Here is a 25,507-nt window from a genome sequence, read left to right on the forward strand (position 1 = left end):
CTGTGTCCTCAGCAAGCTCTGAATGAGGACAACCTTCGCAAACAGGAGGACTCTGTGCTTAAACAGGAGGCTATGAGGTAAGGTACTGACCCCGTATAATACAGTCACACAGCCTCCAGGAATATGGTTCTGCTTCGATTTTCACTGGTCATTATAGCCATATGGGGTCTGGCAACCACAAAATGTGTATGTGTAGGGGGTATGTGTTCTATAGAGAAATAATGCACGCTCTAGAATGTCCTTCAAGCCAATAAGAAACGAGTATTCAACAATGCTATGGTATAATGATATATCCACTGATTTACCCGCTCCACATAGCAACAATCGAGCACGAGATGCAGCTGAGGCACAAGAATGAGCTGCTACGTGTAGAGGCAGAGTCTAAAGCACGTGCATGTGTTGAACGGGAAAACGCAGACCTCATCCACGAGCAGATCCACTTCAAGGCAGCAGAGCACAGACTGTACGGTGAGACAGACTTAGTGTATTACATTACAGACCATACAGAAATATACTATATTGGATACCTGACTGTCTTTGTATATTTCTGTCATTTCAGGACTGCAGGTGCTGTGTTTGGGGAAGGATTCCAGGTCTTTGTGTCAGACTGGGATCAAGTCACAGCTACGGTGAGACCTGCCTTCCACTCTACTTCCTCATTTATGTTCATTAATATGCAAACTGCCAATGACTCCTAAAATAAGTACCTGATATCTTAAAGGTGTATTTATATCTGATCTAAGCTGTTGTTGGAGTGTCTCTAAATGTAGTGTATTTGTTCCCTCACACCACTAGGTGGCAGGACTAACCCTGCTGGCTGTGGGTGTATATTCTGCCCGGAACGCCACAGCGGTGGCAGGGCGCTACATTGAGGCCCGGCTCGGTAAGGCCTCATTGGTCAGAGAGATGTCTCGCATCACTGTGGCGGAGGCAATCAAGCACCCCACCAAGATAGAGCGGCCCTGCTGTGCATTGTAGAAGTCCTGTGTCTGATGCTTTTTGTGTTTATTTTTACATTTTTTTATTGCAAGTAAATTAAGTTAGCTAAACACTTATGTAGAAGTACTATGAAGTGATGGTGAGGTCCATTTTCTTATTTTTCCTCTCTTATAGATTTCAAAGCGCCTGACAAGCAAACCTCAGGATGCCCTGGAGGGAGTAGTGCTCAGTGTGAGTACCAACACTCAGCACACACCTGAGCACCAGAGAGTCATACCTTATACAGTCTCAACACAACTATACCTGGGAGATATTATACCCAGCACATGTATTAAAGATACATTAATAGAGAATGCTGTGTACACATCTTGTGTAGAGTGAATATATGTTTTTGCAGCCCTGCTTTGAGACAAAATGTTGATCTCCCTGATATGAATGATTCCCTCCACTCCCCACAGCCTAACTTAGAAGAGCGTGTACGTGACATCGCCATAGCAACTAGGAACACACGGCAGAACAAGGGGCTCTACAGGAACATCCTCATGTACGGCCCCCCAGGTACTGGAAAGACCCTCTTTGCTAAGGTAGGCCCCTTACAGAATCACCTTGACTTTGACAAGAGGTGTTATGTTGGTAACTGTCTCTCTGTGGTTTGAGTAGAAGCTAGCAGTGCACTCTGGGATGGACTATGCCATCATGACGGGTGGAGATGTGGCGCCGTGAGGGCGTCACCGCCATGCACAAAGTCTTTGACTGGGCCAACACCAGTCGCCGTGGGTATGCTACCCTCACTTGCAGTGCTATCATACTATTGATAGAACTTAATGTAAATGTAACCATGATATAACCATGTAGCGTAAGTATCTACATAATATACATTTGAACATGCCATAAACAGACATGCACTTGATATTATATACAGAGAACGAATTAAGACCAGTGCAGCTCTGCTAATGCCATCCTGTGTCCTGTCTGACACAGCCTGTTGCTGTTTGTTGATGAAGCCGATTGCATTCCTTTGCAAGAGATCTACCGTAAGTGTGTTGTGTACAACCTGGGATCAAATACATATGTATTTGAGTATCTGGTATTTAAAATAACTTTTTCTGTGTGTTTGAGTATTTTAAAATACACAGGCCAAAACAATAACTTTTATCAGAGTATTTGAATGGTTATTTGTAAAAAAAAAAAAAAAATTGTACTCTACCAAATTGTATTTGAGAGTATTTTCAAATACTTATCTTAAATACTATTTTCAAATATCTGGATTAAATGCATTTTCAAATATTTATTTTTTATTTTCAAATACTTTCCAAGTGTATTTTCAAATAAAGTAAAATATTCAACTACTTGCCTTTTCAAATATAAGATATCTGAGTACTTACTTCGAATGTATGAAAGTAATTGAGCTCTTTCAAATACTATTTGAACCCAGGTATTTGTACCTTCCTGTATTGAAATGATAGCAAAACCAAAACAATGATCTTGTTGAAATATTGGAAAATAAAATTCAAGGTTTGTGTCTTTTTGTTTGCAGGAGAAGATCAGTGAAGAGCTCAGAACAACTTTGAACACATTCCTGTACCGCACTGGAGAGCAGAGCAACAAGTCAGTCCTCATTCACTCTAAATTCACCATATCTATTCCCAACACCCTGAATTCTGATGTACAAACTTCCTCAAATACCACAGCATTCTAACCCTAGTAGCCCACTGTTGTGTTGTCTTCCTCCAGGTTCATGATGCTGGCTAGTATGATGCTGGCTAGTATGGTGCTGGCTAGTAACCAGCTGGAGCAGTTTGACTGGGCCATCAACGACCGCATTGATGAGATAGTCAACTTTTCCCTGCCGGGTCCTGATGAGAGGCTGGTGTACTTTGACAGGTACGTGCTTGAGCCAGCCACAGAGGGGAGACGGTGAGTCACACAGCGTTATGCCCACACAGCACAGCAGCACAGGTTTAAATAGGGCACTCTCACAAGCACACACACACACTAGGATGTATAATGGAACAAGTTCTAATGCCAAGTAATTAACTACTCCCAGACATACTTGGAGTCATCCACATTCCTTGACACACACACACACACACCTACCCACGCACACATGTGGACGGGCATTAACTTTTGGGTGCCTGGGTGGAAGGAGGCCCCTCTTTCTATTTTTCTTCAAAATAAGCTCTGTCTGTGGAGTGTCAGGAGCAGGTCTTTAGGAGCAGGAGTCCCAGCAATAAGCAGCAGCAGGATCCCAGTCAGCCGTAGCCATGCTGAGTCACTAATTACAGTGGGGCTCTGAGGGCCTGAGAGGCAGAGGGGCAGGGGGAGATTTACACACCGGGCACAGGAAGCTGGACCAGGCCCAACAACACTCAGACAACCGAGCCAGCTGGTGGAGGGAGCTTGGCCACTTAAGGAGTGGCTCCCCAGATAAGAGTCAGGCAAGACCTCATAACGCAGACCTGTTTCCATTCTGCCAGACAGGATGTCATTCAGATCCGTATCTGTCTGTAATCCCTCTCTATGTCTCCATGTTCCTCTGTCTCTGTTTGTCCCTGCAGGAGAATGAAGCTGAGAATGAAGTGCTCAGACATCGCTGAGCGGGCAGAGGGCATGTCTGGCAGAGAGATCTCTAAACTGGGCGTGGCCTGGCAGGTATGTGATGCGTTTCCCCTGTTGTTCATAGGTCAATGCTTTCTGCTGATCTTTTTGAAACGATAACAACCAGAATTGTCCAATTATGCCAGTTTGACATAAATGATTTGTTGTTAGGAGAACCTGTGTAGAGGGTCATAGATAGATAGATGAAAGGTTAGGGATGGCCACAGCAGGCAATTCTGACCCAAGGTGATTTGGTTACCAAGGAAGTCCAGACCCATTTATTCTCCCAACTATTTATAGAAGCAGAGCTGGGAAGTGGATCACTATGTATGTCACTGTTCCTCCCCTTCTGCTGTGTCATGTTCATCTCTCCTGTGAGACTCATTCTGTGGACAAGAACTTTTATGATAAAATATTTTATTTAGATTTAATGTAATAATTAATGTATTCTATGTCCTCCTGTAGGCGGCAGCATACTCCTCAGAGGACGGCGTCCTAACGGAGCCCATGATTGATGCTCGGGTGGACGACGCCATGCGGCAGCACCTCCAGAAGATGGACTGGCTGCACGGGGAGGCTGGGGCCAAGAGCACAGCCTCTCACAGCACTGGACCAGTAGACAGCAGCAATATAGGATCTACTTCTATGGGAGCCACCACAGCCTCATGAGTACTCAACCCGGTCTTGGAGATGGACAGCAGACCGGAGACCCCTGTCAAGTGGGAGGAGCTGAAATTGGAGGTGCCTCTACCTGCAGAATCAACCCCACCTTCCTCAGACAGTACCACCCTGCCTGCGGAGGAGGGGACTTTCCCGGCCAAAGGGGAGGGTGTCGAAGCAGTGGTAACACCTCGGGGGGAGGGGTAGAGGGTGTAGCCCAAACTGACGCAGCCCCTAGCAGTGAGGGTGGGACAGAAACTCCTCCCAAGGATGGGACTCCAGATTAACATTAGGGGAAGGAAGAAAGAGGGTTGCTTTTTGGGATTAATGGGTTTACAGGAGGACGCCTCCTGTTCCTCCTGACTGTCTGTATACATCTGTCTGACTGAAAGAGATGGGGGACGGGGAGGAGGGATGGAGGCACTAGCAGATCATGAAACAATCCTGGAGAGGTTGGAGAGCTGTGATAATATATGATTTGTATAAAAAGTATACTTTATATGGAAACACTGTCTAATAATATTAATGTTGATGTGGACTGTAAGAGATGATACTCTATTATTCAGATGGTGTGGATGAAAATAATCCAGGTTTTGTACAATGGCTGCAACTATGTTATAATTTGTAATGGGATGGTTTCATAGACTTAAATCATTGTAAAAAATCATGTGACCAACAGATGGTGATGAACTATATCTTGAACCTGTGTAATGACACACCAGGACTTCGTCACTGTTAACCTCCAGTGGTCCGTTTTAATGAAACAATGATTTAATTTTTACAACACCGATGTCTGCACAGAGACGGGGAGGTGCAGGGAAGTGAAAGGGTGCCACATCCCGCTCCCTAGAGACTAATTCATAAGGGAGGAACACTCAGGATCCCAATGGGTTACAGTCCTCATACAGTATCACTCTTCAATGCCATGACAAGAGCATGTTGCACCTGTGATATGAGTTAATACACCACAGGCAGTCCCTTTCAAAGCTACTATTATGGAGGCACTCTACAGCTGGCTGTTCAGTGTGAAGTATTTCGTCAACTATAAAGAGTTCCTGAGTGTAACCCTCCTTCTTGGAATTTCATCTCCAGGTTTCCATGGTGATGACCCTCTGGACCAAATATCAAATTAACCCCTTAACATCACACACATACACAACAGTGCCATTCCTAATGGCTCTTTAATGTTGGCACACTGCATATACTGTACACACCACACAGTTAGATGAGCAGGCAGCATTTATGTTCTCTTCCACACCCCAAATAATGTCTAATAATGTCTAATTATTGACATCAATAACCAAGAAAGAAATGACACCCACCCACGAAAAATACATTCCCTAGGCCCCTTTCAGTACAGCTTTCACATGCCAAGTTTTTAAAATAGACAAAGTACTACCAATACACAAATCCCTCTCAAACTTTGACCACCCTCAAGCAAAATAAATATTTTGATTTCAAAACGGGCACCCTATACACCCTATCCCCACTTCTAGCAAAATTCACATTCTAAAACCAAATATATATATACTATTTTGAAAAACACGCTTTTATCAAATTGCTAACCCCACTACTAACTGACCCTCCATTACCTACATCCTTTTACATGAAATCATTTCCAGTCAAGACAAATATGGACAGTGAGGAGTTTTGCACTGTGTGTGAAGGCCATTGGGCCAGTTAAATTGTTCTATCCAGTGGCAATAAGAAACAGTATGATTTGAAGGGTATATCTTGAATAGTCTTTGTTTAGCTGCCCTTGTGTCTGGTTGGTCAGTTGTCAGCAGGTCTCAGTCTATGGTCTCAGCCAGTCCAATGCTCTCAGAGGTGGCGTGGGCTGGGGTGTCCGTTGTGGTACAGCTTCTGCTTAATGTGCACCATGTTCCCACTTGAGTCCTCTACCTTTCTCATGTGCACCCTTCTCCCCAGGTTACAGAAGCGGGGAACCCATGACCAGGAGAACGCATCTGGACACAGTAAAGGAAAAAAAGATGTGGGTTGGGGAAGATGTACGACATTGATTGAAAGATTAAGGATGTGTCCTCCAGTTAGTTTGTGTGTGAGTGTGCATGCATCTTTTTCACTTGCTGGCTCTGGGATTCAAGATAGCCACCTCTCGGTTACTGGTGAGAGGGGGGATTGAGAGAAGACGAGACCACTCCACCAAACTACTAAAGCCCACAGACTTTTCACAGGATAGACAGAATTAAATAACATGAATTTAATTGGTGAGATGGAAGGGAGAGATAAATACTGAATTTTAAGCGAGGGAGAGGGATTACAAATCTATACAGAGAGAGGAGAAAGAGAAATCACAAGACACTGAAACATTGCAGTAAGTCTACTCTGAACTCACAGTTTTAAAACCACAGACACTAAAATAAATGGTGTGTGTGTGTGCATTAGAGGAAAGATTTGAAAAGACATGAAGCTATACATGACTAATTTCTACACCAACCAACTCCATCACTTCATACACGGCAAGCAGCTCTGGCTGGGAATTATACTAATCCCACAACTGGATAGAGAAATATGGAAAAACTGTGACTAGACTGAAGGGGAAGAATGTATGATGACTTTATCAGTGCCAACAGTTCAATGTAGAAATCTGAGGAGGGGGGGGGACTCCCACTGTCATATATAAGCCTGAAAAACACTGATCCAAAATGAATTTTTAGGAAATCAAAAGAGAAACAGCAGCAAGCTGGGGAATATTGTGATAAAGTGGGTCGATGGCTGAGTCACACTTATAAAAAGTCATTGAACCATAGACAGGTTTACACACTGTACTGTAGTCTCCGGAACAGAGGCTGCCCACGATACTGCAGTTTTCATCAAACAAGGCTAATTCAAAGTTGAGACATCAAACCTCTGCACCTTTAGACATTTGTTCTCCTATACATTCCCTCACTTATCCAAAGAACATCCTATTTTTACCCCCACCCCATGAACAAAACATCTGTATTCCTTACTAACTTTCTACTGCTGCTATTTTTGAAACTCAAAGCTGCGCCAGGCTTTTGAGACCAGCTCCCCATACATTGTCTATCTGCCTCTCGGAGCCGGCCTGTGGTGTTGTGTCCCCCTGCTGACTCACCATGGTGCTGTTTGGCCCTCCAACGTCTGAGGGCAGCGTGCAGCGCCCCATCCAGGCACAGCAGCAGCCAGCTGAGGAGGAAGCCCAGCAGCAGCCCCAACATCAGGTCCAGCTCCTGCTTGGTCACACTGTCACTCACAAAGTAGTTCTCTGCAGAGTCCACCAGAGACTGGTCCCCATCATACGGGATCACATAGTGTACATGGTGCCTGAAGCCCAGAGGGAGGTGACAGAGGGAGAGGGGAGGTGAGGAGGCAAGGAGAAGAGAGAAGGGAGCAGGACACGTGGAGTGGGGAGGGAGGAAAAGGGGAGTAGAGCGAGAGAAGAGAGGAGGATGGGGGGGGGTAAAAAGTGCATTGAGGAAGATACAATGACATAAGGGAGTAATTAAATCTACCATACAAAGACTGTATATGGTTAGGCTATGTGTGGTTCTATGTACTTTGCTGTAGTGCTGTGTGTGGGTTGGATGCAAGCCCTATTAAACAACCTTATCTCAAAACCTGAATATGAATATCTTGGCTGCAAATGTGCCATACGTCCATGCTTATACATTTTACCGAAATTACACAAACTTAAAACACGACAAGGCAACTATCCAGGCAGACCAGTGGTTGCAGGAATAGGCTCAATGCTAGGGGGGGTGGACCATGTTATGTCCTTAGTAATGTGGACGCCAAGAAACTTGGGAGTTCTCGACCCGTTCCAGAACAGCCCAGTCCCCTCTTTCTCCTATAGTCCACAATCAGCTCCTTGGTCTTACTAACGTTGAGGGGCAGGTTGTTGTCCTGGCACCACACTGCTAAGTCTCTGACCTCCTCGCTTTAGGCTGACTCATCGCCGTCGGTGATCAGGCCTACCACCATCGTCTCGTCAGAAAATCTTGATGGCGTTGGAGTCGTGCGTGGCCACGCAGTCGTGGGTGAACAGGGAGTACAAGAGGGAACTAAGCACACACACCTGAGAGGCCCCTGTGTTGAGGGTCAGCGTGGTGGAGGTGTTATTGCGTACCCTCACTTGCCAGCTGTTCTGTGCATGCTTTGAGAACATGCCCTGGTATTCAGTCTGGCTCGGCGGTCTTGTGATTGTTAGCCTATTTAAACATTTTGCTCGCATCAGCCACGAAGAGCGAAGTCACACAGGCATCTGGAAAAACTGGCTTTTTTCCAGAAAAACAAAAGCCATGTAGCTCGTTTGGGAGTTCTGCATCGCTGGGGAACTCATGGCTGGGATTCCCTTGGTAATCCGTTATTGTCTGCAAACCCTGCCACGTACGATGAGCATCTGAGCGGGTGTAATAGGATTCCACCTATTGTAATCCATGGTTTTTGGTTTGGATACGTTCTTATAGACACTGTGTATAGTAACAATCAATATAGTATGTATAGTATACAATCAATATAGTATAAGATCAATTAATCAATCAATGTACATGAGGAAACAGAGATATTAAAAATATTCTAACTATTCTTAAAATCAACCTGAAACAAAGCTAGCTGGGAAATATAACAATAATGAAGCCACTCCCACATCTTTTTTTCTATCTGAGAAAGTAAACAGAAATGAACTCAACCCAGTTGAGTAACAAAACACCACGCGATTGTAAAGATTTATTGAATTAAATGTCCTGTTCAGTTGTGCTGAAATATGGGTAAGGTGACAGATACAGTGTGCAGGTGATAGTGCACTGTTTATGGTGGATGGTCCATCAACATTTTGTTGTTATTTATAAACAAAGAATGTTGACAGTTCTGTTTATGTCGACTCACCTCAGAGATCACTGGTGAACTAGTGATGTAAAGCATCTGCAATAATGCACTTTCTGCATGTAGCCTACAGCATCTCCTATCACTTTTATCATCTCATTACAGTCTGTACATCAACGATGTATGAAACCGCTGTTGAACTATGCTCTTGTACATGATGGAAATGACCAGGTCTACATTCCCAATGTGACATGTCACTTAATGAATGGTACCCAAACTAGTTGCACTGATTCTATCTTGCACTGACCCTACGCACACTCACTAGACTATATCATGTATACAAACCATATACACACTCACACACATTACATTGACACTGCCACACAAAACCCACACACATTCACATACACTGCATACGCATACGCACACACACATAACACGCACATGCAGACCGACACAACACAAGCACACACTTTTACACCAATAATTTGCTGCTGCTGCTCTGGTATTTAGGTTACTCTTATTATTATCTATCACTTTACCTTGTCTTTATGTACATATCTACCTCAAATACCTCTGGTACTGATCTGGTACTGTTACTGCCTGTACATTCCTGTGTATTTTATTTTATTCCTCTTGTGTTACTATTTTATTTGTTATCTTTAAACTCTGCATTGTTGGGAAGGGCTCCTAAGCAAGCATTTCACGGTAAAGTCCAGATCAGTTGTATTCGGCACCTATGACAAAAATACATTTGTTTTGAGTTAAATAACTTACATTTTCTAAACTAATCCAATCTGTCACTTGGATTTATTGCACCCATTACTGAGATGATTGTTCCAGTTTAGATATTTTAGGTAGTCGTGTTTGTTTAGTCCTTCACCATAGCAGTCATTCTGAGTGCAGGTTGTGGGTGATAAAATAGTACAATTCTTGGGTATTCTCCCTCTGGCTGTATTCCGATAGGAATTACTAATCACTTCACAAACCAGCATATTGTGTCTTGCAGGTCTGATGTGGCCCATGAGCCAGGATTTTCAAAGCACAATGTCAATAACTAGGTCATAACTAAAGGTTTTATGGGATTAAATGTATAATTTGTCTTCATAAAGGGTTTACTTTTCATTTTAACACATTCACATAGACAGTCACCAGGTGAACCATTCAGGAATATAAGTGATTGAATGCAACAACCATGCCTCTGTCACTATCAAATAGAGTCATTGGTGGGTATCTCTCACATTCACTTGAAAGGCATGCTGGGAAGAATGCAAATATGACTTTACCCTACAGTGTTAAAATAATACCCCCAGTGTTAAGTGTTTAAAACTTAACGCCCTGTGCTGAATACACGTGTTCATGTGTTTAAAAGGGTTTACAGAGAATGATGCGTTTAAAAAGTGTTACAGAAATGGGTTTAGTTATGTGCTCAGATCCTAAACACTTAGTTTTACAGTGTAGTTTTAAACAAACTGTTTATGTATGCTTTTGTTTTGCATAACATTAAATCACATTATTTTGGAAAGTTTGTTTTACCTTCCACAGTTGCAATGGCAGACGTGATCCTCCCCTCGTAAATGTGGTAAAATATAGTTGTGAAAGCGGTCCAGTAGCGCGTTCATGTCCGTTAGACACGCTACAGCCTGAAAAGAACCACTGAAGTCAACTGGGACAAAACAAGCCGCATTCCCATAACAGCATATGTTGCCCGAGTTCTCAGGTAGATGACACACAAAAATGTCAATTCAAAAAAGAATTAAGTGTAGTTACTCCAGAAAACAATGTTTTCCTTGACAGTTTAGTGATTGTTTCGCCTCATGTAGGCCACGTTGATGTCTAGGTCGTTTGAAATATCAATTTGACAGCTTTGAACAGATTCAATTGTTACACATAAGGGAGTGTGGGGAATGAGGATAACGGTGTTCTTCTTACCATCACAAATAAATCCCCTAAAATCATAAAGATCGTGGCGGTTGTGCACTATTGAATCAAAACTTCCAGTTTTTTGCTTTCCCTCCAGAACTATCCTGTGATACCTGTGCCAAAAACAACACCCTGAAGTGAAGGCGCTCATGGATGCAGCATCAGTGTCCAACTACCCATCATTGCATCGTCTATCCGATGTTCCTTTCTCCGCGACATGAGGAGATGAGGACCAGTCTCATTTTCGCTCCCTTTCGAAAAGCACTCTGTGCACCAGCGAATATGGTTAATCGAGGTGCGTGCAACGGGGAGGCGTGGTGTGAAAGCTGTAGCGTATGTCAGAAAAATGATTGTTAGGCTATTCCAGAGCACGGCAACACCGTTGATATCAGGACGAAGTCGCGATCCATGCGTTGCTGTGATGCCAGCCACTGCACATTTCCTGGTGTAGCCTATTTACCTGGACGCATCCACTAGCATTAGGCAAGGAATCATCGATTCGTGTTTTCTTCTCCAATCAAGTCGTTTTCCGTGTTAGCTCCCTCTAGCAGGTGTTTGTTCATTGTCAGGCTATCTATCATTTCTCATAGTCCGACAGGATAGGCTACTTTGGCCCAGCTGAAAGAGAATACGGAGCCTCCCACTGTGCATTCCAGTTGATAATAGCGGAGGCATTTTTGGACTCCTTCAGAGAAACAGATTATAGGCTGAATCAATTTCCACCCCATATTTGCCCCCAAAAGTTTATAATAGCATGCTTCAACATAAATTAACAACGAATTAACATAACTGGTATGCATACTCTCTCTCTGACAATCAGCAGTTTAAATATGTATTCTGCACCATTATGTTGGGCTGGGCTTCGTTTGTGACAACACATTCACTTTATTGCCGACGTCTATCAGGGAAAAGCAAACAAGAAGAAGATGAATTGGGCCTGAGTGGATTGGGGCCCCGGGAATGCCAGCCCTGTGCCGGCCATGGTTAATAATAGAGTGTCACATATTGAAAGGCTTTTTCTTAACGTTGTCCTGACTCTCTAACCTGCATGGAACCAGTGTCTCCTTATAAGGTCGTACACATAAACAATTCAGCACCATGGACAGCGCCGCGAAGCGTGCCAGCTAACGATATAGCACCATGAACAGTACCATGACGAGCGTAGGCCTACACCAGTCACCTGAAATCTAAAATGTCACAGAATCAGCTTTTGCCTTATTATATTGCCATGACAAACCAAACCACCCTGGTCTTATAGGCCTATTGTGAGGCAAGGACAAGGTAATTTATCCATTTGTGTCACTAGATGACAGGGGGAGGTAGGATATGGGAATGTCACTTCAACCATGGTTCTGTCTCCGGTGATTTTCTTTTTGCATTACCCATAAATAAGTGACCTTGCAGCCCTCCCATCCTCTTCTCTCCCAGTATGAACAAATTGCTGCATCAGTCAAATAATATTCTCTGACATTATAGTCCATGTGCAACTCAAGGTGGGCCAGGCTACTGTGTTCCTGCCATTCAATTGTTTCTGTGCACCGAATATAACAACTGTATTGCTCATCATTAGTCAGTGAAATTGGAGTAAGCTCAGGACTGAACATTTTTATTGGGCATGCTGTTAATGCCATGGGTAACTGCATAAAAAGTCCTGGGGTAAAAGACATATTTGAAATGGTATATACAGTATCATGTTGCCATGGACATGAGCATCAGCAGATGGAAGAGGACATTTTTTGCCATCTTTATGAATGCGGTCATTGGGCTATAGAACCTTTACAAGGTACATTTGTTAATTAAAATCTTCCATCTGCATGCAGAGTGGTGTATCCGGGATCTGTGCAATACACTAAAAATAAGTCAATTCATCAAGTTTTTCTAGAGATGTTTATTCATTTAATGGATTCATATGTACATACAGATATATTCAGGCACTCTGGACTGAACTCTCAGCTTGCAAATAATTACAATATTTTCATTCTTTTCAGTTTTCAAAAGAAAAAAAATATGACACCCTGAAAAGGTAGCAGATCTGAGTTTTTAAACATGAATCAAAACATAATGGAAACGAGGGCAAAAGGGAACCTCGTGGTCTCCATTTGGTTCATTATCCCCCTATTTTGATGAATTCCTAATTAACTACTGGTATACACACACACACACACATTCATGCCGAACCAGTCTCAACTCTATCCCATCCGTGGCAACAATACTACTCTCCACCATCGAGAGTAAATGTGACAAATCATACTTCATAAAAACAATATCTATTCATCATTCTTAAAAATGAATTAAATTCATTGTTGCTCAGCAATCAGCATCACTGTGCAAGACTTAGAAAAACATCCTCCTTTAGAGGTAGAGGAGGACGTGTTTGACAAAAGGGGCATTTCTCTTTGTGGGAAGGCGTGTCAGTGGTTTCACTGTAGGATGGGGGAGGACCTTGGGCCCACCTTGGCCCTGAGGAGGAAAGGCAGAGCAGGAGGGATGAGCCTGCCTACTTGAGCGCATTCATCCCTGTCCCCTCAGCCCTGACCAACAGCAGAGGGTGTGTGTGTGAAAGGTAATCAGTAAGTGTATATGGAAGTATGCATGAGTTTGTGTATAAACGTGCATGTTTGGTCAGGGGGCGTGTGATATTGCAGATTTGGTAGCATGGGCATCAGTAGAAGCAGACAGTGTGGAGGAAAGGCCTGTTGCTCTTGTCCTCAAACTCCTGCAGCAGCTCGTCCATCTCGTTTTCCATATCATCCGTGTGCTGGATCTGAGAGAGGGAAGGGACGGTCAGACATACAACACCTGCTACATGGGTCAAGGCAAGACATCCATACACTTTAGGGCTCAGTGTAATAGAATTACAGTGACATACCACTTACTCATACAACATTTAAGCATGTATTTATTGCCAATATAATTTGCACACCTACGTTCCAAATCATTATGGTCAGACACACCATGTATCTTGCAGAAACACATATCCCACTGTAGCAACATGACACTATGTGCCCATACTACCATATATCCCTGATATCCATGCTATGACAATGTAACAGTGTAATCCTGTGATAATGGTTGCTGGTGGCCAGGCAGGCAGAGACACTCACACACTGACACAGCTCACAGATGAGGAAAGCCCCCAGTGTGGCCTCCTCGTGGTTGTCCTGGATGTCCACGTTGATGACGTGAACCGGCGTGAAAGTCTCCTGCTCCCGAGAGCTCAGGTCTGAGTGGGAGAAATTGGGGAGAATAGTGATCGTTGATCAACATGAATCCAGTGACCTAGCCCAAGACTAACTTTATTTTAAGCGTATTCACTATTCCTAATTGATATTTCACAACTTGACATGAGAAGCCCCCAACCCCCCTTCTGTCCCAGGTCCCTTCTCACCCTCTAGCACTTGGTCGTAGACCCTCTCCTCACAGGTGATGACCAGATCAAACTGGTCCTTACAGCTCTGGAAGCGTTCCGGTCGGGACTTGATCCGCTTGTTGCGGTCCAACATGTGCAGGATTCCATTCTGTGTGTATCTGAGGTGCTCAGGGTCAAGGAACACAGCAAGACGAAAGACCAACACACAAGACCTCAAACATATGAAACTTGAAGGCGTCAGTCAGTCACTGTGAATACTCAAGACACAATGCCCCCTAGAGGCCAAAACTCACTCAAAATGCATTTGACCTTTGGAAGCTTCTTAATAAATGTAACTAATAACACTTATTGTAACTGGCCTCACATAACTTTAACTACCAGTGAAATATTTTAGGAAGTCACCTACCTTATCTACTCAATTTAAATAAAAAACGCTATTTTCTAGAGCAAAAACCGAGATGAATAGGCAAGAAAATATTACAGAAATTATCTCCAATCCTTGCCTGCATTGTAAGGATAAGGTCCCACTCTTGTATACTCCCAAATAGGGACTTGGCCAGTGAAAGGAGTGCTATGGCATTCCCACTAACAATTAATATATAGCCCTTCTTTTTACAAGCATGCAGATATCTCCTTGCACAAAAATAAAGTTTTTTGTACATTTAAACATACCCCTTTAACCATACCCACCCCAAAGCACTACTGAGCAGGTCTTCCAACACTGAAATGTTTTAAATACGCTGAATCCCAAATGGATCGCTAGCTCCTACCCCACCATGTACTTCAGTAGATCTGAGAGGATTTAATAGGCATCTCCAATATGGTAATCACTCCACCTTTTCACCTTAGTGCTTAAACATATCTAATTTTCTCAGATCTTAAGTGTAAAGGGAGTAGGAGTCCATTTAAGGTGGGTCCATGTGGGTTCCAGAGTTGCCGTATGAATGTATGCCTATTCAAAGAAGTTGGCTCCAATGGCTAATTTATTTTCTGAAGAGCATATGGTTGAGAGCCCTGTAGTGGGGGGAGGGGCTACAATTCTTTACATGTGAAAGCATATACTGACACAGCACAGAAGGAAAGAATGTTCACATTCAAAAGTAGTGCCCTTGGCTAAACAATATGTAGGATTAAAAACCTACACTGACAACTAGTTGGGTGAAATACATATAGTATTATACAAACCAGAACTTCTCTTTTGTTTAAAGTCTACATCCAGGTCCTGATATGGAAAGACTGGGATATGTTCCCTAGAAGTGTTGGTTCCTTGGCCCCGAATCAACCTACCTGGTTATAGAGGGTAAATGGCTACTTGTTTACAAGTTGAAACCTGCTGAAGGTAAAATATTCCAAGCGCACCACCATTGTTAAAAAAGCATTGTGACAGCATGTGAGAAATCTAAAAAATAGATGTAACGGACTAGCCTGAGTGGCAGTCTGTATGTGCTATCATGGCAGCTTCTTGTCATTCTGCCATGCCAATGTTTGGATTAACAGGGGCAGCAATGGTGTTCACAAGAGCACAAACAGATCTGAGATCAGGTTAGTGAAGGACACCCTTACCTACAAAATCTCCCAACAATAAACACTATGAAATACTTCCCTGTTCAATCACCCTTAACAATTTCATACTTCTAATTATGTATATTTTTCTGTGAAGATAAAGATAATAACTCACTGCAGAAAAGAAACATGAAGAGGTAGGGCTGTGTTTATGTTGTGTCTGTGTGTGAATGCAAGAGTGCAGGGGATACAGCTCCTTGTCCTTGCGGACCAGGTCGTTGTACATCTGTTCATAAGTGGTTTTGAAGTCGTACACATTGGGCTTGTCCGGTGCAGGACCAGGTAGCTTCACATGGGACCCTGTCCCAAAAGAGCGAACTTCAAAGCCTCGCTTGCTGTATAAACAAAGGGAATGATGGGGGGGAAAACGGTTACTTACAGACCAGCACATGCAAGACAAAAAGCATACAGACCACAGAAGGGGACATTTGTGGATCAGTCACCATCAATAAAGTAATCTCATCTCAAGAGCCATATCACAGGCATCATTCCCCAATAGGCAGGCTCTCCTTACCTTTCTCTCCACGCATGGAGATTTTACAACTTTTATTTACTCAGTAAAATGACAATTAGTCTAAGATACATTTGTTTAGTGTTAAGGCCAAACAAATCAAACGAAACGCGAACAAGCATTGCTTTGCGTAGACTCTAGAAAAGACTGGTCGCGAACGACAACGCCGTCAAAAGCTTCATGCGCTACAAATTAGAAAGCAAGTATGTCTCTCGCGTCGACCCAAAGCAACGCTCGATCGTGTTTGATTTGACCTTTACCCTACCTAAAAAAGTTTATACATTTTGAATGTAGAGGCTGCGTTTGATTTGACCTTTACCCTACCTAAAAAGTTTCTAAATTTTGAATGTAGAGGCTGTTGAGTGACAACTACTTTATGACGCTTTCATGGAATAATCCCGAACCTGAAAGTACGTTGTAGATGATGCATGGCAGGTCTCCCTATTTTTTTATTTTTTATATTTCACCATCTTTTTACAATTTCAGGTAGTTCACTGGTTGGTTGCCTAGTTCTAGTCGGAGTTTGACCTAGCTACCTCCAGCTAGTGACTGACGGAGGCTATGCGGATGGCCACTGCACTGAAGAAAAAATGCCCTACTTCCGGTATTCGTAACACCGGCGAAGAAAAATAAATTAGCTTTATCTCCATGTGTGCCACTGGGAACTAGTTGAGCTTGATACAAAAATAAATAAGTATACGTCTCTGTCGTGTAAATATGGAAGTTAGCCATTGTGTATTGTAATAAAATGCGTCGTTTGCCGGAAACAGGCGGTCTGCGTAGTGAGCCCATTGTTGTGTCGAGGAGGGTGAGCTCTCAGCCAGGTAAAAGACCCAGGCCGATGAAAATCAAAGGTCCTTGCTTCTTGGCATGTCGTCGTTGTTTAGTTTTCTTCCAGTAATGTTACCTGAGGATGTTGTGCGCTTCCATGCTGCGGTTCTGGTTGCTCGAGCACACAACCGCCACGCGCAGCGGGTGGCTCGGCATTGCGAATGCTATTTTTCTGAAATAACTAGCAATCGAATGTTAAGTACAGCACACAACTAGTTAAAATGTGGTAGAAATGTAACTATTACAAAAAGACTGCTGTGAAGGCCTTCGATCTAGCTAACTAAGCAAATACAACGGGGTATAAACGTTTCAAGGCGATGTTACAATCTTCTTTCTGTGAGCCTGTTAAAATGGCGGCGGGGACTTTTAACCAAGGTTTTACAGTTGATGTCATAGGGGGCAGGGCTTCATACCAAATCGATTTTTTTCCTCCTGTGCATGCATGACGTCATCCAAACAAACTTCTCAAGTGTTCCCAAGCCCTGATGATGCTGGAAAAGACGGCCACTTTTGATTTTATTTAATCTTTATTTAACTAGACAAGTCAGTTAAAGAACAAATTCTTATTTACAATGACTGCCTACACCAGCCAAACCCAGATGAGGCAGGGCCAATTGTGCACTGCACTAATGAACTCCCAATCATGGCTGGTTGTGATACAGCCTGGATTCGAACCAGTAGCGATGCCTCTAGCACTGAGATGCAGTTCCTTAGGTCACTGCGCCACTTGGGAGCCCCCACTGTGCCACATGTATCCTACATTAATTGTACAAAAAGCCTAGGCGTAGCCATCTATATATATATTTTTTTACAATGGATGGATGGTTGGATGGATAGATAGACGGATAGACACAAATAATAATATTTTTCTGTACCCATTTACACATACAAAAATCATATGCTCGCAGTGTTTTATTGATTCCACAGGGCCTCCTAAACTAGAGGTTGGGAACAGTATATTTGGCAGACTGCAGAGCAGACAAGCCTGTTGAAGGTCTACAACAAAAATATAAACACAACATGCAACAATTTCTAAGATTTTACTGAGTTACAGTTCATATAAGGAAATCAGTAAATTGAAATAAATTCATTAGGCCCTAATCTATGCATTTCACATGACTGGGCAGGGGCACAGCCATGGGTGGACATGGAAGGGCATAGGCCCACCCACTGGGGAGCCAGGCCCAGCCAATCAGAATGGGTTTTTCCTAACAAGTTTTTTTTATTACAGACAGAAATACTCCTCAGTTTCATCAGCTGTCCGGGTGGCTGGTCTCAGACGATCCCGCAGGTGAAGAAGTTGGATGAGGAGGTCCCGGGCTGGTGTGGTTACACGTGGTCTGTGGTTTTGAGGCCGGTTGGATGTTCTGCCAAATTCTCTAAAACAATGTTGGAGTTGGCTTATGGTAGAGAAATTAACATTCAATTCTCTGGCAACAGCTCTGGTGGACATTTCTGCAGTCAGCATGTAAATTGCATGCTCCTTCAAAACTTGAGACATGTGGCATTGTGTTGTGTGACAAAACTGCACATTTTAGAGTGGCCTTTTATTGTCCCCAGCACAAGGTGCACCAGTGTAATGATCATGATGTTTAATCAGCTTCTTGATATGCCTCACCTGTCAGTGTGATGGATTATCTTGGCAAAGGAGAAATGCTCACTAACAGGGATGTTCAGTATACATAGATCTCTACATCCAGGAGAAGGTAAGGCAAATAGGAATCATTCTTGGGTGCCTGAGGGTGCATTGTTGACACTAATTAAATTAACCCTCTCTGAGGTGAAAAGTAAGAAATCATTCATTCAATTACCTAATGTGCTTGCACTTATTACTTACCACTGAACATATGTAATTACTGCAAATATATAACTGGACCCCAAAAAAGAGGAATCGTTCTAAATACTGGTTCATAATATTGCTCAACTATAGACCATTTTTCACTCTTAGGTAGGCCTACTGACTAGCAGCTTACTATCTCTAATACAGAGCACCTTGATTACTAGCATAAAGGCTAATGAGATAAATACACAAGAGAAAAATAAACACACAAATTAATGCTGACACAAACGGAATTCTCTGAGCCCTATCATTTGAACAGTATTTCATAGTATTTGAAAGTGTGGTGGTCTGTTGTGAGGCTTAGTTCATCATTCTTCCACAAGCTTACAGATCTACTAGTGTGTAAGGTGCAATGCCCTGAATCGGAGTGAGATTTTTATTATGTGTGTGTGGGTGTTCAACCACAGTATGTTACATAAATGGGTTTTTAGTGTATTGATTTAGATGTGAGATTAAAATAAATGACTGCGATATTGCTGAATAAGGTTATGTGTGTGTGCACACACATGTGTGCGTGTTTGTGTGAGTGACATTAGTGGTAAGAGTGGTATGTGGAGTGTGAGTGCTGTGTCATGGGGCTCATGATGTTCTCAGTGATGTACGCCACCAGCAGGCAGATGATGACCAGCATCACACAGATGGCTCCTCCCACCGTTGTCATGGCAATCACAATGTCCTGCATGCCCAAGGGTGAGACAGTGAACTCCACACAGTCCCACATGTCCTCCCTCTGGCCTGCTCCTTCTGAGTGGAGCTGTGGTGTCAGGGTGGAGGCAAGCGGATGCAGGCAGATGCGGTAAGGGACGTTCTCATGCAGCTCAGTCAGCAAGAAGTCCCTGCAACCAGAGCCAAGATGGGTGTTAGCGCACTCAAACTGGGTGTAGCTCCCGTTCCACCAGCAGCTTAGCCCAAACCCACCCCTTCTGACACGTCGTCCACCGAATACCCTCTTCGGTGGGGCAGTTACAAACCTGCTCTCTTCCCCAAGCCCTGTCCCAGGGGCCCCTTTCTGTCCCTCTACACTTGTTCCTCTAGTCTCTGTCTCTTGTTTATCTAGGTCATGTCCAGCTGTGTTTCCTTTATTTGTCCTTTGAGCCTCTCCCCTCAGATCTTCATATGTCCACTGTAGTAGCACGCTGCCGTTGGTCAAAATGTTGGCCACCAGGGACCCTCCTGCTGATGGAACAGTCCGGCAGTCTCCACGATGACACCTGAACCCCAGCTGTGTGTGTCGAAAACACAGCCGCCCCCCGATTCCCTCCTCCATCACCCGGTAGGCACATATTGGTGCCACTCCTCCATCCATGGCCCACCCTGTTCCACCTTGAACATGGTCTGGCCTGCCAAATATCATAGTGGTGCCTGTATTGCCTCTGCTGGTTTTGATGGCGGAAGTGCCATTCCTATGGCTGAAGTCCCCCTGCCGCCTTGGTGAGCCCATTGTTTCATTCTTACTGAAATAATCAACATTGTAGATATGCTGTTGGCCAGAGATTGGGGAGTCAGCCACGTCCTTCTCGCTTCCCTTGTCTGATGATGTGGATGAAGTTTGCGCGTCGCGGCCGCCGCGCGTCCGGTTGGAGACGATTGTCGCGCGGCACAGACAGATCAGTACTGCCGAGAAGGCAACCAGCGATTTTCTTCTCATTTCTTCTCTTCTTACCAGTTCACTTTCACTGTATTTAGTGCAAATGCATAGTGGACAGCACCGTTACTGTCGGCGGAGATCCGAGGCGAAAAAGAGAGTTATGGGGGCAGGTGGCTTCCATTACACAGTCCTACACCACCATCAAAGCGCTGTATTCCCCCGATGGCCAGCACGAGAACAATCTGCGGTAAAATCGCACAATAAAAATTATATACCATAGAATAATAGATGGCTGATTGATACAGACCACACTTTTAGAGAATGAGCCAGACTGCTATCACTTACGAATGCTTTGTTTTAAGCCATACACCACATGTTGGTTACGCACGCAACTCAACAGACCAATAAATAGGTCACACCGCTTATTAGAATGGTTCATGTAAACGGCAATAAATGTAAGATGCAATTTGGCTATTGAGAGAGAACTTACATTTCTAGGTTTTCGAGAACGAAGACGGCGGCAATGATCTTTTCAGGTACATTTGTCTCAGTCTTGTCCTGTCTGGCTGTCTGTGATGGTTGTCGTGAGGAAGAGTGTGTGTTTTTGTGTCTGTCAGAATGTTTGTAGCGTAGTCATCAGCAGTCAATTACATGAGTCATCATTTCAAGTCCCTACTCCAATCTTAATTTCCCTGCCACCCTTTCTGTTTTTTTGTGCCTTTCCATCCTTCCACCCAACCGACCTTCCTCCAGTTAACTCCCACTCCTTACTCCCACATTGGGTGCTAGGCTGTAGTCTTCAATGCTGCTGTGTGTAGTCTTTTGTCCATACTATCAAATCAGGCAGATTATTGGAAATGCAATATAATGAGATTGTTTTGTGCAAAAAAAATAGTTTATTATTATCAGGCATAATTGTCTTGTAATAGCCTAATTATGATATATTCATATTTATTCAAAATTGTAGGAAAATAAACTCTGATAACAGTTTATAACACATTCGTCATGATATAGGCAGATGTTACCAATACTAACGAACATCTGGATATTGTCAATAGTGGGCTATAATGTAAAGCTGAAATCTAGGACTATGGTTTGTTTTGATGTGATGCGATTTCCAAACCTAGACTCTAATACTCAGGGATTCAACAAGGGTTCTTCTAAGATCCTCAAAGTTCTTCGAAGACTCTCAGGGTTCTTGGCACTGAAAATGAATCAAGGAACCTCCTTAGTTGGTGGGGGTTCTTGCAGGAACCTAACTGCCCAACTTCGATTTGAATTTGAAAGGACAGCAGGTGTAAGGGTTGTCCCTTGTATGATCTATATTCATATTGTTTTACAATGATACTCTCTATCTTTTCATATTTGTGCAAATCTTTCTAAAACAGAAAATGGACACAATTCAATGGGTATCAATCAACAAAGAGTTAATAATATGTTGGCTATAAGAATATGTTGAAGGCTAGCTGTATTGGGTGCAGATGACTGAACTGATCACCTATTACCTCATATTTAGATTTTTATTATGAATTGCCACTAAAATCATAATAAACACGGACAACTCAAATATTGTGTTATTGTTCTTGTTGTTATGCATATTATTATTATTAATAATAATAACAATAATAATAGTAGGGGAGTTAAAAAATTAACCCCAAAAGGTTCTTCAAAGGGTTCCTCGAGGATCCATTAAAAGGAGTTCTTTGAAGAATTTATAGGGGTTCCCCCACAGTTTCAAGTTGAAGAACCCCTAAAGGATACTCCAGGAACCTTTTATTTTTAGAGTGTACAGTGACCTCAAGTGGTAATAATTGATAGTCGGTCTACAACATTCTACAACAAGCCTGTGTTTCTTTTGTACACATTCAAAAACTTCTGAAGTTTTTGCTGAAACACCTACTGGCAGTTATAATGGTCACAAAAAGCTTCATATCTTTCTCTGAAGATCTTTAATTTGAGAACATTTAGTCTTTGATCAGTTTTGACTCAGCAGTTCTATGTGGAGGTTATTGGAGGTAATGATTATATGTCCATTCCCAAAAGGAAAGAATTGGCAAGCCAGCAAGGTAGTAGTGCCAAGGGAGAGGACAGGAACAGTGTGCAGCATCAGTGGAGGAGATGATTTTAATAAGACCGCTGGGAAGCCCCCGGGGGATGCTGGGTAAATGAGTCTAATGATGACTCTCTACGATCCTCCCCTCTGAGCAATGGGAGATAACAATGTGCGGGATGATGACATAACACACAAACATCTAAACATACACGTATGGGCCAACAGATATCTGCCACAGTCACATACCCCTGTTAAAATGGGTCGATTTAGCCATGTTTTATTTGTTTGAATTGACAACTTACAGCCAGGGTTGTTAAAGGGCAACAAAGAAATACATGCCTGAACGCTCTCTCAAATGAGCTAAGATTGGCATGAAACCATTTGTATATCTTTATAGTATAGATGGTCTCAGGTGTTAGTCAGCCTCACATGTCTTGTTGATGTGACCTGTCTGTGTGGTATGAGTTGATACACTATATATACAAAAGTATGTGGACACCCCTGCAAATGAGTGGATTTAGCTATTAGCTGTATAGCTGTACTCAGGTCCAACACTCACTACCGAGTTTCAGACTGCCTCTGGAAGCAACTTCAGCACAATAACTAGTCGTAGGAAACTTCATGAAATGGGTTTCTATGGCCAAGCAGCCACATACAGTACAAGCCTAAGATCACCATGCGTAATGCCAAGCGTCGGCTGGAGTGGTGTAAAGCTCGCCACCATTGGACTCCGGAATTTGGGTTTGGTAGATGCAAGGAGAACGCTACCTGCCCCAATGCATATTGCCAACTGTAACGTTTTGTGGAGGAGGAATAATGGTCTGGGGCTGTTTTTCAAGGTTTGGGCTAGGCCTCTTAGTTCCAGTGAAGGGAAATCTTAATCAATAACGTTATAGATAATTCTGTGCTTCCAACTTTGTGGCAGCAGTTTAGGGAAGGCCCTTTTCTGTTTCAGCATGACAATGCCCCCGTGCACAATGCGAGGTCCATACAGAAATTATTTGTCGAGATCGGTGTGGAAAAACTTGACTGGCCTGCACAGAGCCCTGACCTCAACCCCATCGAACACCTTTGGGATGAATTGGAACGCCGACTACGAGCCAGGTCTAATCGCCCAACATCAGTTCTCAACCGCCCTAATGCTCTTGTGGCTGAATGGAAGCAAGTCCCCACAGCAATGTTCCAACATCTAGTGGAAAGCCTTCCCAGAAGAGTGGAGGCTGTTATACCAGCAAAAGGGGAACTAGTGGTGTGTAAGTGGTGTGTGTTCACTGCTGGCCAATGCAGTGACAAATCTGCATACCTAAGCAGCAGGCAAGGGCATGGAAGGCCTACCTAGGCGACAAATGATTGGAGTAAATTTACCCTGAGCCAGGTCAGCAACACTGAAGATGCTGAGTTTGTTTTTGGGATGGCTTTGTTTGTGTATGAGGGCGTGTAGGTGTCTATATAAATAGTTCACAATTAACAGGATAGAGGCAGAGGTAGAATTGAGACCCTAGAATAGTAATAATACATGTAGACAATGAATGACAAAGAAATGGTGGCGCCATGCTGAGGATACGATGTCAAAGGTCCTCACTGTAGATGCTATTCTGTTTGGGTTGCTGGTCTTTTCTGGCATCCTGTGAAACATACTGATCATCCATGAGGTGAGGAGAAATAGAACCCTAACTGTCAATAGTCATGAAATATCTCCGCCTGAGATAACATCACATAATTAGTATAGTAGTTCATTATACTCTTTCTCTCTCCCTCTCTCTCAGGTGTTCCTCGGCCATTAAAAGTCTCTCTTGTCGGCTCCCTCCTTCTGACACAATCCTGGTGAACCTGTCGCTTGCCAACCTGCTGACGTCTCTGTTCCTCACGGTGCCCGTCTTTGTGTCTGGACGTGTCCCTGGCCCTTGACTGATGCCACCTCTTCTTGCTGCTGTGGGTGTGGTGGCGGGCCATGGGCTGCAGAGCCAGGAGCTGTGGGGTCCCTAGCACAGCAACGTGAAAGGAAGAGGGTGTGGGTGGGCCCGGAGCTGGTCTACGGGGTCAACCTGGCCTTCTCCCTGCTGGTGCTGGTCAACACCACCCAGGTCCACGGCAACACCATGGTGGAGCTGATGGTCATTAGCTACACCACCAGGCCCCTGCTGGGCTGTGTGTGGGATTTCCCCTCTGAGGAGCATGGCTCAGCCTTCGCCTCCTCCTCCCTGGCCCTCAACAAGGTGGCTCCAATGGTGCTGATGGTGGGCACCTACCTGGCTACACTGGCCAAGCACGACGGGCAAGGCAGGGGGAGGGATGCAGGGAGAGCTGGACAGTCATGTGGTCAGTGAACGCAAGGGTAGTCATGTGATCATGATGACGCTGTTTGTGGTTGCGATGGTGACGTACTAGAACCATAACGGGGGGCACCATGTGGAGGGGCTGCTGACTGTGTCCCACTTCTCTACTTCTCTGTTTGTGGGGTTCAGCCCTATGGTGGTGGCTCTGGGAAATGACAAGCTGAGGAGGGTCAAATGTCAACAGGAGGAAATAGTGGAGGAATGCAGAGCTCCAGACACAATGGGAAAGAAGGTAAAATAAACTGTTTTCACTATTCAGTAGGAGAGAGGTAATCAAAGTACAGGAGAGAGTTGAAGCAAATATCAAATTATTAAAACAAATATGTGACTGAATAAATGAGTATGACTTTGTATGGAATAATTAAATAACCAGTGCTTGCCTTCCCCTCATTCTGCTTTTAAATGTCCACATATATATAAAAATCCTGTATAAATAAGTAATAACCAAAAAATACCTTAGAACATTTAAAGTCATGGAATGTTTAAGATCTG

General features: G+C 43.6%; 3 protein-coding genes and 2 pseudogenes across 4 annotated transcripts; 2 read left to right on the top strand and 3 right to left on the bottom strand.

The window, feature by feature from the left end:
- The first annotated feature begins 335 nt into the window (after positions 1–335).
- Positions 336–5,683, top strand: LOC115131406 (ATPase family AAA domain-containing protein 3-like; annotated as a pseudogene).
- LOC115139423 (transmembrane protein 240-like) lies at positions 5,664–7,694 on the bottom strand. The gene is made up of 2 exons (XM_029676780.2): positions 7,295–7,694; positions 5,664–6,164 (listed from the first exon to the last, which is right to left on the bottom strand). The coding sequence occupies exons 1-2, from the start codon at positions 7,692–7,694 to the stop codon at positions 6,019–6,021; spliced, it is 546 nt and encodes a 181-aa protein (XP_029532640.2). The 3' UTR covers positions 5,664–6,018.
- Positions 7,695–12,791: 5,097 nt separating this feature from the next.
- Positions 12,792–17,569, bottom strand: LOC115139412 (RNA polymerase II subunit A C-terminal domain phosphatase SSU72). Of its 2 annotated transcripts, none has more exons than XM_029676758.2 (5): positions 17,275–17,569; positions 16,048–16,191; positions 14,312–14,451; positions 14,028–14,146; positions 12,792–13,687 (listed from the first exon to the last, which is right to left on the bottom strand). In XM_029676758.2, exons 1-5 carry the CDS (start codon positions 17,352–17,354, stop codon positions 13,586–13,588), a joined length of 585 nt encoding a protein of 194 aa, XP_029532618.1. In that variant the 5' UTR covers positions 17,355–17,569; the 3' UTR covers positions 12,792–13,585. The 2 variants fall into 2 exon arrangements, with proteins under 2 accessions (XP_029532618.1, XP_029532626.1); XM_029676766.2 differs by lacking the exon at positions 17,275–17,569 and adding an exon at positions 16,772–17,265.
- Positions 17,570–18,064: 495 nt separating this feature from the next.
- On the bottom strand, positions 18,065–21,090 carry LOC115145861 (uncharacterized). The gene has a single exon (XM_029687444.2). It carries the CDS (start codon positions 20,684–20,686, stop codon positions 19,571–19,573), a length of 1,116 nt encoding a protein of 371 aa, XP_029543304.2. The 5' UTR covers positions 20,687–21,090; the 3' UTR covers positions 18,065–19,570.
- A 3,236-nt stretch (positions 21,091–24,326) lies between these two features.
- LOC115131415 (olfactory receptor class A-like protein 4) lies at positions 24,327–25,399 on the top strand (annotated as a pseudogene).
- Positions 25,400–25,507: the final 108 nt, after the last annotated feature.

The sequence above is a fragment of the Oncorhynchus nerka genome, linkage group LG2, assembly GCF_034236695.1.
Source record: "Oncorhynchus nerka isolate Pitt River linkage group LG2, Oner_Uvic_2.0, whole genome shotgun sequence".
Lineage (NCBI taxonomy): Eukaryota > Metazoa > Chordata > Actinopteri > Salmoniformes > Salmonidae > Oncorhynchus > Oncorhynchus nerka.